The following is a 17,492-nucleotide window of genomic DNA, read 5'->3' on the forward strand; positions in this document are numbered from 1 at the left end:
CCCATCCCGGACTTGCAGAAGTTGTAAACAGTTGGCTATTTAACAATTTTTCTGATAGAAGAGTCACTTTCTGTCGTAGAGAGAGAAGGATGTACATGACTGGTTGTGGCAGCTTGAAAGCACCCTAATTTAAATATAACAGAATTTCCCTTTACCGAATAATTTACATGCCTGTGTGTAAGAGGGGTGTTACAGAGCCTGAGTGAGAGGCAGCATGAAACATGGTTTTTTGCGGTTGTAAAGCGTGTGCCCAGCTGCCTGTTGTGCGTGTGCAGAATTTCCTATTCCTGGAGCAGGATACATATGTTGTGTACAGTAATGGGGCTTTGAGGCAGTAGATAAACCCCACATTGTTCACAAGCCCAGCTTATTCTATTCAAGCATAAAAAAAAAAAACAACAAACTTAAATATCATGAGCCTCTATTTTTCTTAAGACTCCGGTGAAATGGTGCGTGATATGTGCGAACAGCCAATGCTGAAGTATAAGAAGTAGTTTTATTCTTACAGCTCTGGACTGGAGCTCCACATTTGGCCATCAGCAGTGGTGACCTCAGGCTATTTGCTGCTTTTCTGAGGCTTGATATATTGTCTTTTCTCTAAAAACTAAGAGAGGACTTGCTATTTGCTTTATCTGCTAGGAGTTTTCCCCAGGCAGCATCTGCTTTTTCCAGCGTGTGGTGTTAAATCCTGGAAAAGCTCTTTACTAAAAGGAAAGTTAAACTTTTGGGGGAGGGCACTGGCCCCATCTGAAGCTCAAGGGCTACTGGAGAAGGGACTTTGGTGGTGTCTGTGGTGCTGCACCAGCCTCTTCCTCTCCCCGTGGCAGATAAACTGAAACACAAGATGCTCCCCGGGTGGGTTGGTGCGAGCACCGCCCGTGGGTCCCTCTTGTGATCCGGCGAGGGGCTGGCCGGCCGAGCGGCGGATGTCGGGGTTGGTGTTTCAGATGATGACAGGAAACCAGAAACTGGCTAATGAGCCCCGGAGGAACCAGCTCCAGCGTTGGTGGCTGCGGCCGTGAGATGCAGGAGGAGATGGGACGGACAGGGGAGAGCGGCTGAGGCTGCGGGTAAGGTGGGAGAGTGAGGGGGCGCGTGGGTTTGTGGGAAGGCTTTGGGGGGCAGGTGGGGTGTCCCGTGGGTTTCAGTGAGCCCAGAGACCCTCAGCTAGATCTCAGTGACCCTGTCAGAGAGGGTTCAAGGTCATCCCCACAAGACCCCACTGAAAGCAATGCACTGGCTGTTACTCCTCACTGCTACTCATGGCCACCACCTGACAAATTCCGAGGTAAGAAAATACCCAAATTTATCTTCTCAGAGGCACTTACACCCCTTTGAACCCAAGAGGAGAGTCTGTCCCACACAGTCTGGATTGACCGTTTTACGATACTGTTCTTTACATCTCCCCACCCCATTCTGGAACATTCAGGCTGAGCTGAGCCACCCTCATCCCAAATCTGTTTGGTCCAGCTTCTGGCTCTTGTTTATAGCTGCTGGGACTGCTGTAGCTCACGCTGTTTCCCCCTCCAAAGCCCAATCCTATGAGATAGCTGATTTTTAACTATGCTTTCTGGGTTTTACATCAGCTTCAGGGCTGACTGGCGTCATGTGTATGAATGTATTTATTTTACTGCATCTAAGTGCTTGAAATTGCGGATCCGAGGTAGAAAAGAGCTTTGTCTTTGCATCATTTTGCTCTTGTGATCAATGTTCAGTGTAATATGGGCCATGAGGCAGACACTTTAGCGGAACAGGGTAATTATGGGATAATCTTGTGTAATATTGGCTTGTTTTCCTTGCTCTGGACTAAATAGGAGTGCGTAGTTACATACGTGCGGGTTGCCTATCTCTCTAATTCCTAATGCAGCATCTCGCGGGACTCCGCAGCAGCGGGAATGATGCTGTGTGGATTTGCTGCGGAGGAACTTAAGGACAAATACAAGAGATCTCTGTAAATTACCTCCTTTTGCTGGCACGCTGGCTGTGATTAGGATTTGGCACTGTATTTTCCACCTGAGGTTTTTTAAAGCATTTTACGAAGTGACGGTCTCTATGAAAATTGATTTATCCATTCTGATTTTCCCTTTTGTCCTATGTTCTACTAAAATGCATCTACTGCTCCCCTGGCATAAAATAAAGCATGGTCTGCTCGAATAACCATATGAAACCAGGCTTTCTCTGTGCTGTAGCAGCTTTCCTAAGAAAATTTACAGTGGCATAAAATGTGGTAGGAAATGGGCTGTGCAGAGCTCTGGAAAGGAGCTTTTCTAGTGGCTCCATGCTGGTCATTGAAGTGATTCCAACCACAGGAGCTTCCTTGGTCTAAGACTTTAATTTCTAAATCGATGGGACTTTCTGCAGCAATCTGTGCGATGCAGACAAACAGAAAGCAGCGTTTCTTTTCTTAGAAATGTTAGAGACATTGAGTCAAGCTGAATATCACATCTGTTCAACAAGTCTGTGCGCTAAATTTCATATGGTGAGGCTTTAAATAAACTCTCCACTTTATATTTCATGCCGGTGACTCATCCGATCTGTTTGAATTAGCCTTAATTTATTTCAAACTGGTGCAGACCGCAAAGCTTTCTGGATGAGAGAGGAGAAGACTCTTTTAATTTTGCCTTTTGGGTATCATTTTACAAATACATTGAGCACACAACTTAACCCACCAATTCGGTCTTTCTCTTGCAGTGTGAGCTCGGGGGGTGGGCTTGATACCTGCGAAGGGATAAAGTTATTTCGTCAAGAGTGATCCTACAGAAAACCAGCCGTTTTCACCAATTCCGTGTCAACACATTCCTCACTCTCCCGAATTTTTGGCACAAAGTACATTTTAAGCACTCTTAAAGGGTTTTTAAGTGAGTGTTTTGCCTCTTCTGCTGCTGTTGGAAAGTTCTTTTAGACTTTCCATCCATTAGAAATTTTATTTCAAGCCTGTGTGCATCCAGCTCATACCCACTCATTTTATAAGCCAATATTGTCTTATTTAAATTTAAATTGTTTTTCTCGCTTTGGTGGGATGGATTGACAGTGAATGTCGGTGTGCTGTCACTCTCTGCTTTAGTCGACTTAAAAGTGAGACACCTTTCAGTTTTCCCTGATTAAAAACCAACTCCCCTTCCCTTGGCAGTTTGTAGCAAACCCTGTTACTGGGTTTAATCCTTAATTTAGGACTAGAAACCTTGCACAGCAGCAGCTGGGCTGATAAGACATAGTGTGTATGGAGTGGATGATCTTTTCCAAGTTTGCTAATTCTTCCCATTAAAAAAAAATAAAAGAAGGTTTTGTTTGTTTGATTGCACTTTGCTCTCCCTGCAATTGCTCATTCGGAGCAGTTTGTGGGGCCGCGGTGCTCGGGCAGCGCTCGCCACAGTCTCTTCGTGCGAGGAGAAACTTCTGCCGGCGCAAAAAGGGGAAAAGAAACACATAAAAGGAGAACGGAGAAGTGTGTGAAGACAACAGGGTGTCTTGCCGCGCTCTGAATTTTACTCCTGAAGAGCTGAAGCGAGATGGAAACTGGTTTTCTCCCCGTGTTTGAATGTAGCATCTTGAGAACAAGGCTGGTCAGCATGTAGTTAACTCCATACGTATGTGTGATATATTCTGATATACTCGGGGCTCAGCACAGCCCTCGGTGGCTCCAGCCCCTTTATTCTCCGCACCGTCTCCCAAGGCGGAGAGCACGGAAAGCACGTTCAGCCTTCCAAATATTTTATTTATATCCCGCCAGCCATAAGTGCCTCCAGCCTTCTGCTTGTCATAAATCTGTTCATCACCTTCTTCCATCAGCTCCTTATGAGAGGAGGTTTTGTACCAACAGAGAGGATTTCCATGGACGTGGGTGTTTGGTGAATGTAAATTATAACCTTGGGGCTGGTGTTGACGTGGTGCCCATAGGAGCTTTCACTGTGGGGTTGCTGTGATGGGGATGGGATGTGGGGTGCCCCGTTCAGCCCTGCAAATAACAACCTTTTGTGTTGCTGTTGAGTGAGGGGCTCGGGAGCAGTTGGGGTTTGCTGCGTTACTGCCCGGCTGCAGAAATAAAACCGGTTCTAGAAGCGAGATGGCAGCCTGGCCTACAAAGGTACAAACTAGGTCAGTGTTGTCGGGCGCCTTCAGCTCTGCCTTCCCTCTTAAAAAAAAAACCAAAACACTACAACAATAACTGAATTCCCCCACAAACCAACCAGCAATGTTACAGCCCTTTGTATAACAAATTTTGGTCTCCAGCATTGGGCCAACTTCCCACAGCTGCTTTAGGGATGATCCACAGCTCATGGTTTCCATGGGGGATGCTGAGCCAAGGAAAAATGATGTGGGAAACCACATGTTTTTGACCAGGCTCTGTCCCTGGTGTCCCAGCAGCTGGAGGTGCTGGTTCTGCACCTCCGGGGTGGGCCCATGGGGGTCTGGACATGCTGTTAATTTAAAATATCTCATCCCAGCTTCTTCAGAAATGCTGCAAGAAATTCTGCAGGGAAAGACAGCGCTGTGCTCTGGGGGAGAAATGGGGGGCTGGGACTTTACACGACAATTTAAATCGTGCCCTGGTAATTAGGACACTGGTGGAAAACTGGGACTCCGAAGGCAAACTGGACCGCAAACCTCCCGCCGGCATCCTTGGCCACACGGGTGGGAGGATGTTGCTCGGCATCGAGGGGCAGTGAAATGTTCTTTATTCCACAATCAGGGTCAGAAGGTGCTGAGTGGGGCAGAATCGAGCTTCTATTTTCTATCATCTGATGTTGGTATTTATTTAATTGTTTTTAATTATTTTAATATATATATATTTCCTTCCTCCAATCCACAGGCTGGAATTGTAGTAAGAGACATTCAGGTTAGGTGGTCAGAAAGCTGCTTACCAGGCAGAGTGATGACATGCTGGCCTTTGGCAAGTTGAAGCGTCTCCATCCCTAGGGGCCAAAGAAGAAGTTTATTAAAAACAAAAATAAATTAAAATAATCCCTATGTAAAGAAAATCTGGCCCTGGGGAACAGGAATGGGCTAAACAGTCTGTCCTGCACCCAGCAGACAGTTTTCTGTGATGTTTATAGAATGTTTTGTGTTTTAAAGGAAGAAACTGATGCTAAATCATGCTGATTATTACAAAATGTTAGCTGCTGTTTGTGGAAGAGCCTGTCATGGAAAGGAGGGGAAGAGCCAGTGTCTGAGCCAGCTCAATGCAGGAAAAAGTGTGGGGATTCTGACATTTAAATAATTCCATGCCACAGGGAAATAACCAGAGTGCCTTGGAAGCTTTGAATATTGTGAAGTGCCTCCCTTTTTGTCCTCTATTCTGGATATTCAAAAATAGTATCTGTTGACAATTATGGTGGCAATGTGGCTTATGGGATTGGGAATGAGTAAATCCAAGTGTGTTTTTCCGCTTTGTTCCTCAGGAGGAGCCTGGGAACCTCTCCTCTCTCCCCACAGTGAAATGGGGGTTCAGCTCTGGGGGGTGCTCAGCTCTTGCTGGAGCTGGAGGCAGTGTGGGGAGAGGGAATCATAGAGTCATCGAATCATAGAATCGTGTTGGTTGGAAGAGACCCTTGAGATCATAGGGTCCAACCATAACTTAAATCTAGCACTAACCCATGTCCCTGAGAGCCTCATCTCTGCGTCTGTTCAACCCCTCCGGGGATGGTGACTGCACCGCTGCCCTGGGCAGCCTGTTCCAGTGCCTCACAACCCTTTCCTTGAAGAATTTTTTCCTACTATCCAATCTGAACTTCCCCTGATGCAACCTGAGGCTGTTTCCTCCTATTGCCTCTGCCACCCCATAACAGAACCCTGAAGTCTTTTCTTCATCCTCCACAAACTCCCGTCTCTCTGGGCACGCAAAGGCAAACAGGGCGCAGCTCTTCGGGGGGTACCAGCTTCCCGAGGGGCCCCCGATGCTCAGGGTGTTCTCTCTGCTGTGTTTCAGGCTGGACGCAGCCAGGCCATGGGGCAGCTGGAGCTGCTGTGGGCGGCTGCCGCACTGATGCTGCTCGGGGCCATTGTCAGCCTCTGTGTCAAGTGCCAGCTCTCTGGTAAGGTCCTGCCGCTGTCCCTGGGCTGGGGGGTGATGCTGGGCAGAGCCCTTCCCCTTGGGATGTCCCCTCTGGGTGGTTTGGTCCTGCTCAGCCATGCCCTGGTTTTGGGAGTTTCGTCCTCATGGGGATGCTCCCAGCAGCTCCAGTGGCGAAGGGGCTCTGCTGGTGGCCAGGGAGCTGCTGGGGGTTGGGATGGACCCCCTGACCCCGCTCACCCCTTCCCTGGGGTGGATGCAACCCCATGGGCTGCAGAACCCCTTCCGTGGGCACTTTGGGGCACTCCACGCTGTCCAGATGCAAAATTGTGGGGGGGCTCTGGGAGATGGGCAGGAGAGAGGCAGGCAAGAAAGGAGAGGCTGGAGGATGTATGATATATTCATATATGCATTAAATACAAAGAGGTGGGCAAGCGCCCACCCCAGGGGGGGTTCGGTCCCACCTCTGAGCATTGGAGAGGTTTTACTGGGAGATGGAGGCTGTGGAGTGGGGTTTTGGGGGCAGGAATGGCTTGTTTGCTTTGTGGTGTCTGAGGCAAATGTTACGCTTTAGACATGGTTTAAAAATAAAGAAAATCAAAACCATATCACAACTGCTGCTTGCTGCCTCAGCTGTGCTCTTGTGCTCCCCGTTGAAGAAGTTTTGTGAATGTGTTTTGTTGGTCTTTCTGATATTCAACTCCCAAAATATCTGTTTTTTTCCTTGTCTTCCAGCCACCAAGCGCAAGAAGCAGCAGAGTGAGCGGAGGAGTCAGTAAGTTGCTTTTCACAGTCATTTCACATTTCTCCCCCGAACAGCTCACCCAGGGTGAGACCCTGGCCAGAGCCAGACCACTCCATGTTCTGCAGCCAAAATCTGGATTTATATAAAATAAAATAAAATAATCCCAGAATGGAGCATGCAGAGCAGCGTACCCCAGCCCAGGGCAATGCCGAGGGGGTAATGGCTTCACAAAGAACAATCCAAAATGAAACTGATGCTCTGAACGTGAGACCTGTGAGTCACCAGTTGGAAAAACTTCCAAAACTTCTGCAAGTCCATGTCCTGTCCCGTTGTGCACTGAGGTGGGGTGAGGAGGTTGTTATCTCCATAAACCAGACCCTGCCCTTGGTTGGTGCTGCTGGGACCTGGTGCCAGAGCAGCCACCGACCGCAGCGAAGCAAATGCCTTGTACACACATGCACACCCCCTTATTTCCTTCAGCAACAGACAAACCACAGCTAAATGATATAAAGACAAAATAAAAAGCTGGCTGGTAACCTTTGATATAGGAGCAAACATGGTGCGAAGGGGCTCTGCCAAGGTTTCTACAGGGCTGGGGTGTTTGGTTCTGCCCCACTGCCTTTAGTCTGGTCCATCAGTGACCAAGGGAAAAGCTCCATCCCCTGTGGTCTCATACTGAATCCTCCCGACTTCTTGAAATTTATACCTCGATTAGGCCATTTGCCTTCAGGCTCATGGTATGGTGTGCTCTCTTCAGCGATCTGGTTTTGGTTAGTTAGGGCTTTTTGCAAGCAGAGAGGTTTAACTCTACATTTGCAGACTTTGCAGTGAGGTCCTTTGCCCGACGCCTCTTGTTGCTGGGCCTGTGCTGTGATACTGGCTTGGGATGGGGAGGTGACCTGAATAAAGAAGGGGAAGGGACACTTCTAGAGTCCCAAAATCAGGGTTAATAGGTACTTGCAGTAGAAGAGCTGTTGTATCTCGTGCTCTGAGGAGCAGGTCTCTTGTTAATTAGAAATTAAAGAGGTTATTTGGCATGTATGTTATTTTTATTGTTGATCAGGCACGTTATTTTTTTCAGGTTGATGTTAAGGGATGTTGGAAGGGCCAGTGAAGGTGAAGCAGTGGGGTTTGAAGCCATTTCATGGGTGAACACCCAGGTTTTTGTGGGTGAAAATGCTCTTCTGGGTTTAACTGTTCCATAACTCATCAAAATAGGAATTATCCTAAATGATGTTTCCCTCAACCCTGGGTGCTGCCCTTGGCTGACGTTAGGCGCTCTGCCAATTGTGCATAAGCACCTACTGAGTTTACAGAGTCTAAGAGGAGTCTGGAAAACTGCTCCCAGCTCATATGGGTCCTGTGTGACACACACCCCCTGGGATTTCACCAAACCAAGCGCAGGGGCTGTGTTCTCTTCCCTCCACTCACCAAACAGGGAGGTCTCTTGCATCTATTTCCTTTTATTCTGCTGAGGTTTTACATCTGTTTTTTCCAGGTTTGAAAGCCAGCATGGGTTTGAGGTGATCCGATCCCATTCCAGTGAGTGTGAATGTTGCACGGGGCTCATGCATTGCAGGGTGGGCGTCCTGTGTGCACAAAACGGGGGGGGGGGGGAAGTAAAAATAAAAGGGTTACCTTGAAGCCAGGTGGTGAAATTATATTAGATAGAGATTGTTAAAGCCACTTCTAGCGATGTGAATTCTGAGCTCGAGGAAAAAAATCTCCCTTTGCATTAGAAATAAATCACCAAAGCAATGCCACCGAAATGCAACACCGCATTAACTCGGGCTCCCCAAACCGCTGTGTTCGCCCTGTGAAAACGCTGCTGTGGGTGAACCCGAATCGACAGGAGTGACTCATCTGTCATCACCCCCTTCTGCTTCCTGCAGCGCGTTGGGTTGGGTGCTGACCTTTTGATTTTTATCCTGAAACGAGCCGCTGGCGGGGTCTGTATTAAATGTCAGTGTCTGCAGACAGGCTCCACTGTCCCTGACACCTATTTCAGCCCCAACACCACAAAGTCTTCTGTGAGCCTTCACTTTAGCCCAACCTGACCCAAGCTCACAACCTACCAGTGCCTCTCGCAGTGTGAAGGGAGGGATGCCAAGCTCGAGAAATGTCCCAGAATCAGGGGAATTTGGGGGAAAATAGGAAATAAGGCTGTGGTTGGGATCATACCTTCCCCTGGTGCGTGTCTGCTCGCTCTGCATTCTGTACAGACACCAGCTGTTCCTCTATTTGTTTCCCGTCTTGGCTATTTCTGTACTTTCGAGGCACAATTTGGAAGCTGTTTTGGGATGTGTTAGAAAAATGCATGCCAGTACCAGAGAATCCTCTGTGGTGGGTGCTCTGTGCTCACCAAAATTGCTGCTGCTGCTGCTGTAATCATTAACATCTCGCTTTTTTCTTGGTGCTAGCTACAACCCGGAGGCTGGAACAAATTAAGGAACCTGAAAACTTATCAATAGCAAGGTAGGTAATAAACCGACCAAAAAACAAACAAAAAAAAACCACAAAAAAACAACAGCCACATGGCTTTACGGCCAAGGTTGGATGAAGTTCACCCAACATTTGTGAATGTTCAGGATTTGGGCCTTGGTTCTGGATCTAAAACATAACGCTTGGGCTATACATAATTTATTGATGGTCAATGGTGGGTTTAGACTTTTTCTGGATTTTCTTCAGTCTTGCTGCATTCTGCTGGCAACCATTTAAATCAAACCCAAGGCAATGAGCTGTGGCTGCCCATAATAGCTACATCATGAAAAAAGAAATGGCCATTCTTTGCTTATAAGCAGTTTGACACAAGAAATCTCCTTCTCCCCAACACCAAAACCCCCAAGAACTGCAGGGCCACAATAACTCTGCTGCAGTGTTCAGGCACAGCTATTTCCATCTTGGAATTTGACCCCAAACTCTTCATTTCATGTTCCTTGATGTGTTTCTTGTATAAACTCACAGGGAGGTTTCACGGATGCTCCTTCTGACTCAGTCATTGCTGTGGTTTGTAACCCCTGGTACGGTTTGCTCAGACCTGGGACTTCTGTTGCCTTTTTTCTCCTCCAGGAACATCACCAAGGAGCTCGGTGCCTCCCGCCACGCTGGATACGGTGAGCATCTCCCCTGGGACAGGCGCCAGTTGATGCTCTCTGCATCCACATGGCCATGGGATGGCCACAAAATTCATAAATAGGGATGTTGCAAATCTCGGCTCGTTTGTGCAGGTGTCTGCTGGGGGCTCCCACCAATTTTGGGAAGAGGGAGCCTCTGAGAGGCCGTTTACTTACTGCTGGGACCCCAGACAGAGCACAGGGGCAGTTTATCCTGGAAACAAGCTGGGCAAACAGAAAATTCACTCCTGTTTATCAGCACCTGCTCATACTTGTGGCTGGGCTATGCAGTGACAATAAGAACTGGCCTGGATCTGAGCTTAAAATCCAGCATTTGTCTTGCTACAGCTGACCAGTGCTGGACATGTTCTTTAAAATGTCACCCCTGTCCCTCCCACCACCTCTTTCTGGGGTGTCCAGCCCTGCAGCCGTGTCCCCCAGCCCTGAGCAAAGCGCTGAGCGGGAGCAGAGCTGCTGATGCTGCAGCTTTCGGTGGCTCCGTCATCAAATGCCTCCTGTCGCTCAGCCTGAGCCTAACGTGGCCCTCGGCTTTTCCCCAGGGAGCAGGACCGAGTCCAGGTATCAGAATTTCCTGACAGGTAAATGCTGCATCCGCATGCTGGGGCTTGGGCAGGGAAGGCTGCCCAGGCGATGGGAGGTGACCGGGGACAAGAGCTGGCGGGAGCACAGAGGCAGCGACACCGCAGCTGGCAGAGCTTCAGCGTGGATAATATAGCGATTGCTTTATAAGAAATTTAGTGGTTGCTTTAAGCCACACACTGATCTGATTAATGGCCAGAGCAGAGGTGGATGGGATGCTGGGGAGCTTCCAGCTCCCTCCCGGCTGGTGCTCACCCTAAGAGGATTAATGGCATGTGGGGCTGTGCTCTCCCTCCCCAAACCGGGGAGGATATTGCGATTCTCCCTGCCAGCTGGCAGCATTTGTGTGTGAGTAGTGGTGAGCCGTGGTTTTCTCAGGGTCTGGGGTGGGTTGGGGATGCCTCCCCTGGCTCCAGCCCCCCGGCTCTGCTTGCGGACGGGCTCTGGGGCTGTGCTGGGGCTTTCTGGCTGCTGGGGACATCTGCTATGGCTATGCCCAGGGAACTTGTCTGGCTGCGCTTGGGGATGGCAGCTTGGGTTTATGCAGTGGTGTGGCGTGCTGATGGCAAACCCTTTGTGCCTGCAGAGGACTGCCTGCGAGGGGACACTGCCTATGTGTAAGTAGCTGCTCACTGCCCACCAGAGCTGTACTGGTCCCAGTTTGGTCCTGGCTCTCTGGTAGCTGGGGAGCCTGGGCTGCCTCTGGCAGGGGGAGCTGACAGCGACTGCTCTTCCCACAGGGAGCCCATTGCTCTGGATTACTACAACCATGCCCGGTTCTTCACGCCACCCAACGGTAAGGTCTCCGCCTGAGTGAGACAGGTTTCTGCTCCTGTTCCGGGGCTGCAGGGAGCTCACAAGACTTTTCTTGCTGAGATCTGTGTGTTATTGCCGTGTCGCTTGTGCCTGGGGGTTCACCCCTCCCCGGAGCCAGCCATACCTCTGTTTGCCTTAGGGGCTACCGTGGGGCTGGTAATTGTGCTTATTGGGTTTTATTCCTCTCCATAAGAAAGGTCTCGATGCCTCAGGACTGGTTTTGGCCACTCAGGTGGCTCTGTGGGTGGTGCCATGGCCAGAGATGCTCCTGGTTCTCCACGGCGTGGGACGTGACAGGGTCCTGTGGGGCAGCAATTGCATGGTTTGACTGTGCTGGGGATGTCCCATCCCTGGGTCAGTGCAGGCTGCCACCAAGACTAACGATTTTAGAGCTAATGTGTGTTCTGCGGTGGGGAAGAGGGACCTCCCCACGTCACCTATGCTTCCTTAAGCCCTTTTCCCCTCTTCCTTCTCTCTGCCAGAGAAAGAGGAGGATTCCCATTCCTATCAGAACGTCATCATTGGAGTCTCTCACAGCTGCGACCTGGGTAGGTGTGTTGCTGTTGTGGTTCATGTGTGTTGTACAAAGGTATCTGGAGGCGCAGAGAGGGATGGTGACGTGCTCAGCCAAGGGAAAACCCCTTGTTCACAGGCTCAGCTCTTCCTTCAGCTCCGTGCTGGCAGAGCCAGGGCGCAGGCGCTGCTGCAGGCACTGAGCAGACCTGCAGCATTTCCCCTTTCTGCAGGAAAATGCACATGGTGACACCTTACTGCCCGAGAACTCACCTCGGAGCTGATCCCTTTCATTAGGAGATCTTTGCAGCAGTTTGGGAGCTTTGGGGTCTGCATTGCTTCCCTAGGTCTTTCAGTGTTATGATATTCAGTGTTATTACAGTGTTATTTCAGTGTTATTCCAGACCGTGGTTGTAGCCCCCAGCTCAGGCTTCCCACCACATCCAGCCCAGTGAGCTGCTGGGGGATGGTGCTGGACCACAGTGTCTGCTTAAGGGCTTCTGGCTTCTGTCCTGGGATGTTGCAAGCAAAATAGGAATTCAAGGTGGTTTCATTCAGCCACTTAACACAAAGCTTTATGCACTGTTAGAGCCTGCCCTGCTCCCGCCTGGCTTTGTACGGAGCAAATAGAGGAGGCAGGAGCAGGTGGACCAGTCTGAAATGATTCTATGATCCCCATCCATGTCTGCAGATCTCCAGGAATGCGGTCAGGGCCAAAGAAGTGATGAGGCAGGATCAGCAGAGCTGTGGTGGGACTGAGCTGCCCGGCTGGAAATTTGGCCACGTGTCGGAAGTGGTTGGGCTGGGGCGGTGGGAGGGGGGTTTCACAAAGGTCCATTTTTAGTCCACGTGCTCTTCAGCATCATCCTGTCCAAACTCTTGTTAGTCACAGATGACTCTGCAGACTACGAGAACAGCGCGGCGATACACATATGGAAACTCCAGCAAGCGGAAGGTATGTTCTCAGCAGATTTTTACTATTTAGGGATGGGACTCATGGGCAGGGTGTCTGTCATGCTAGATCAGAATCAACCATGCTCAGAGCAGTGCAGCCATTGCCCCCATCTTGAGTTCTTTTTTCCTCAGTCATCCATGAAAAACACCTAAGGTCACGTGCAAATTGCTACACACACTTGTAATTGAACACTGCTGTGGTGGGACAGGGTGTTTCCAGCACTCAAAAGGCCACCGTGGAGGTGGCTGTCCCTGAGCCCTGACCATGGGACGCTACAGTAGAATGTTGCTCTTTGTGTCCTATATCTTCTTACATTTGGAAGTGGCCACGGTGCAAGATCAGCCTTATGATCCCCTCTGACACAGAAATGTGCAGTATGCGCACCCAGTGGGTCAGCCCGCGACTCCGCTGCAGTAATCATGGGTGCATATTTCTTAAACTAACCTTTAAACAGCAGCTTAATCTAATGTGTGGCTTCCTGTGAAGCGTAGGGGGTAGCCTGGCCTGGGAGACAGCGGTGAATGTATACATGTATATTGAAGAGCTTTCTGTCTCTGGTGTGGGAACTGCCTAAGCAAACTGATTCTTGTTATCCTATTTGCACACTCTCTAGATTAAATCTAAGTCGTTATCTTTTGGTTCCAAAAAGCTGTCCTCGTGTGCTGCACGCAGAGTGTGTGCAAATTTTCGGTGATCATTTTGAAGGCACTTCAAGGCAACTTTGACACTGTGACCTGAGGCTTCTTAGCCCAGGCGCAAAAATGTGTCGGCACTGAAAGCTATGTACTGGCAGCATGCACAGCGTGTCTAAGGTGTGCACGTGCTTTTAGATCAACCCGCTCACTGATCAGCCCTTCCCATCCTCGCTCACAGCTCTGCAGACAGAAAGCCTGGATGATGAGCCAGACTACATCAACACAGCCCCTGTGTCAGACCCTGTCCCTCTGTCAAAGCGAAGGTAAAAAGAGAACAAATGGTTAATGTATTTCATGAAATATGATACAGGGGTGGGAGGATTGTGGCAGCGTGGGGAGCAGGCGCAGCCCCAACTTATCTCTGGCTGATGCTAAGCTGTGACTAATGCAGACCGTGGATACAAATCTCACAAAGTCCATGTCCCCGGTGCCACTTTCCTCCAATACAAACTCAAAACTGCTTCAGAGCAGCTTTGGGCAGCACTGCTACGTGCTGCAGACAGGTACCCCCAAAGACCTCTGGTAGCTGGCAGGGATTCCCTGGTTCCGCAGAGCCTGCCTGCTCTGCTGCAACCGCACATCCTGCCCCGTTATCAGCAGCACGCTGATGCTGGTAATAAAGCATCACTCAAGGCAGTTAAAGCAAAAACCGTCTGCAGAGAGCTGCAGGGAGATTGCATGATGCTGAATTAGTGGGTCATAGAACAATGTCAGTAAATGCATGGTAACATATAGAAGAAAAGCAGCCCCAGATATACCAAATGCAGTGACAGGTTCTGTGTTAGGTGTTGTGGCTCAAAATGGGCTCTTGGAGGCTTTGTGGAAAGCTCACAGCAAACACTGGCTGAGTTCTTGGAAGATAATTCTCTGTAGGTCGCTGGGAAAAGGGCAAGAGGAAAATAAACCACCACTATACTAGTCTTCACATGCTGGTTGGAGTGTCACCCTGCTCCAGACTATGACTGATCCCCAAAATCAGATCTTTCTGAAGTTGTGCAAAGCCTTTATGATTTGTCCCCACCACACAAAGCACGGTCACTCTATTTGTCACATCGCAGCATTTGCTTTGAACTTCAGCAGCCCGTCCCAGCAGCGTTGACTCTGACGAAGAGTGTGCTGAAGGGGAAGTTGCTTTTTGGTCAAGGATTCAGTGTGTGTCACTTGTGGGACACAAACCACTTCCTAACATCACACACACATGGTGTGGCCAGCAGCAAATACAGCTCAGGCTGGCAATCGCCTCCTCCCCTGCCCGCAGTCCAGCCCCAGCAGCTGCCGGGATGCAGCTGCACACGGGGAAACCTGCTGCTCTGTTTGCTGTTTGTAATGGGGAAGGTGCCCACTGCATTCAGAGCTGTGAGAGGAACAATCAGGGCTGATAGATGCCCAAAATATTTAGCAAAGTTGCTGTAATGATGGCGTTTCATTTGGTGGAGAGCAATGATCAAAGCAGCACAGGGGCTACCATAAATCCACTGCCCTGTGATAAGCGATGCTGTGAAGGTAGAAGAGGGAGAAATAGCCGCGCTGCAATTTGGTGATATGGATTTGCTGGGAAAACCTCCAGTCTTAAGCCCACTAAATGCTATCGCGGCTGTAGGTGTAAATAGCTTCTAGCAGCTCTGTAAGTAAACTAAAATTGCCAGTGCGCTTTTTGCCATTATAATGATGCCTCTGCTAACAGAGTAATGCTATGAAAGCCCCATGTCCAACCAACAAATGCCAGAACAAGTTCTCCACCGAGGGAGGGTTAATTTGGACTCCTGGCACCTCTCTGCACTCTGTCTAGGGGCACGGCTGGGGCTTCTGATTATATGAGGATATTTTTTAGTGTTAAGTAGCAGTGTTAAGAAGTTTAAAGGAGGGATTAAAAGTCAGTGGACTCACTATTTTTCCCCCTTTTATTTCAAGTATTCTGCATAAAGTCTGAAGAAGTCCTTTACCGAGCTGTAAGAGTGTACACAGGGAGAGGGAAGTCTCCGATATCTCAGTGAAATCTCTTCTCCAAATTGTGCCCGAGATCACGTCGAAGGGGTGCCGCCAAAAGGAAGAAATGCTCTGCTTGAAGTCCCACAGAAGTCCAACTGCAAACCTGCAACTGGACAAAGCACCATGCCCGCAATGACCATGGGCAAGCTCGTTATCCCATCTCGTTTCCCGGCACGTCTGCTTGAGGGAGGATGGCCAGTCCGTGCAATGTTTTCTCCTGTCAAGCACGAAATGAATCTTTAAATTGCTGAGCAGTAATGCAGCCAGCTGCTTAATTTGTTAGAGTGACTCATGCATGATGGTATTAAGACACAGGGATTATGTTCTGATTTAGTTCCTATGTTCTACAGAAGCGGTTTCCTGCAGAAGAGGAACTGGCAGAGGTTGTTTTTAGAACAGCAGTGGCTCTCTGGAGCTGAATGAGATACCAGCCTGTGCACAAAAGCTGAAGACTAAAAAGGATTAAATCCCTGCTTTATCCACTGCTTGTAATTCTCAGTGTTTCTGGCAATTTTCCTTGTTTCGGTATCTGTTTTATAATGATACAAAAACCCTGCAAGTATTGAGATGGTTCAAGCCAGAACTGCCAACCTCAGAAACTGCACCAGTCTTTCAGTGTTGCTGTAGGAACATCAGCCCTAAAACATAACCCTTGTCTCTCGAGGCCTGATGCACAGATTTGGCACCGTTGTATCACTTATTTATTAAAATTGATAAGCCTCCAAAGAAAACACGACGTTTTATTATGATTTGCTATGATGCACATGTCTGCATGGTTGGGTGAGACAGAGACAGGAGCACGTGAGCTGACACAGAATGATGTATGGGATCTTATGGGGAGGTGTAGCTCCTTAAAAGCCTTGTCCCTCAAAATCAGTTCAGAAAGCCATGCTTCAAGAAGGAACGCAGCCCACAGTCACATCTTTGAGACTGGTAAGAGTGAGCGGAGAAGTGGAGCTGAGGGTAAGGGAGCTCTGGAGAGGGAGAAGGGGATGTCAGGTGCTTCCTCCTGCAAATGCTGTGGCTGTATTTTTAGCAGAATCACTGAGATCATGGGTGGCCACTGTTTGTGTAGCTGAAACAGTGGGTGGTTTGGAGTGTGGCTTAGGGGAAGAGTTACTTGTAGCTCCCACAAGTGTGTTTGTTCCTGCTTCCATAGGACTTTTACAACAGAGAAAACCTAGTGTGCTTAGGGATGTACACACACCGTCAGCTACAGCTCCATTTTCTGCTTACTCCAGCCTAGCACCTATTCACACCCTCTGACTTCCTGATGTTTTAATGCTTTGCAAAAAATTGCATGGGTGGGAGACACCAGCTTCCCAGGGAGCCTGGAGTGGACACAATGACAGCCACAAACAGGCAAGGAATGGAGGACATGCCTTTGTAACTGAAACAGCGTTCCTGGCCCTCACAGGGCCACAAAATTGTCACCCTTGGTGATCAGCTCTGTACCTGAACAAGCTCCCACTCTCCATGAAGCGCTGCAGACTGGATTTTTTTGCTGAAGGGGAAAGGCAAGCCCTCAGTGATGTGAGAGATGTTATACCTACTGGTGATTCATCTCTTAATTAAATGGTTAGGAGAAGATTAGCAGCAGTAAAACATCCTTGGCACACAGTAATAGATCCAGCTAGAGAACTCCCAGAAAGTTCTAGCCGTTGGGTGACTGTGCGGTCAAGACATTAAAATACAAGATTTTTATTGCTTTCCTCTCTAAGCAGGGAGGCGGATTAGACCAATTACGTTTTCCTGGTGTGAGGTTCCTCTACTACCAAAATCTGAGGTTGAAAGTTGTGGAGCCAAAGCAAGCAGGGCAGGAGCTGGAAATGGAGAATCTTCCCTCCTTTCTAGGAGCATGAGCAAATCCCCGCGTCACAGCTCTCCAGAACAGCCCGCTGTAGAGAGGGGTAAACCTTTCTCAGCTTTACAAAGCTCCTGAAGCACTTCTCAGTGAACTCATTATGCTGGAAGATATCCAGAGTCTGCTACAGGAACTCTCATCAATGTTATCACAGTCTTCTTCTGAAACACCTTACGGTTTTTATTTGCAGTG

At 49.0% G+C, this 17,492-nt stretch overlaps 1 protein-coding gene across 9 annotated transcripts; it reads left to right on the plus strand.

Moving 5' to 3' along the window:
• Window positions 1–247: 247 nt before the first annotated feature.
• On the plus strand, window positions 248–16,167 carry LAT2 (linker for activation of T cells family member 2). 9 transcript variants are annotated; one of them, XM_065036505.1, is made up of 13 exons: window positions 248–1,075; window positions 5,927–6,032; window positions 6,746–6,785; window positions 8,254–8,297; window positions 9,176–9,230; window positions 9,720–9,868; window positions 10,289–10,447; window positions 11,055–11,085; window positions 11,209–11,264; window positions 11,767–11,832; window positions 12,684–12,752; window positions 13,626–13,710; window positions 15,359–16,167. In XM_065036505.1, the coding sequence occupies exons 2-13, from the start codon at window positions 5,945–5,947 to the stop codon at window positions 15,375–15,377; spliced, it is 861 nt and encodes a 286-aa protein (XP_064892577.1). In that variant the 5' UTR covers window positions 248–1,075; window positions 5,927–5,944; the 3' UTR covers window positions 15,378–16,167. The 9 variants fall into 9 exon arrangements, 8 of the variants coding, with proteins under 8 accessions (XP_064892577.1, XP_064892576.1, XP_064892578.1 ...); XR_010467278.1 differs by having other exon boundaries at window positions 275–1,070; window positions 10,429–10,447; XM_065036504.1 differs by having other exon boundaries at window positions 426–1,070.
• Window positions 16,168–17,492: the final 1,325 nt, after the last annotated feature.

This window comes from Columba livia, chromosome 20 (genome assembly GCF_036013475.1).
Source record: "Columba livia isolate bColLiv1 breed racing homer chromosome 20, bColLiv1.pat.W.v2, whole genome shotgun sequence".
Taxonomy (NCBI): domain Eukaryota; kingdom Metazoa; phylum Chordata; class Aves; order Columbiformes; family Columbidae; genus Columba; species Columba livia.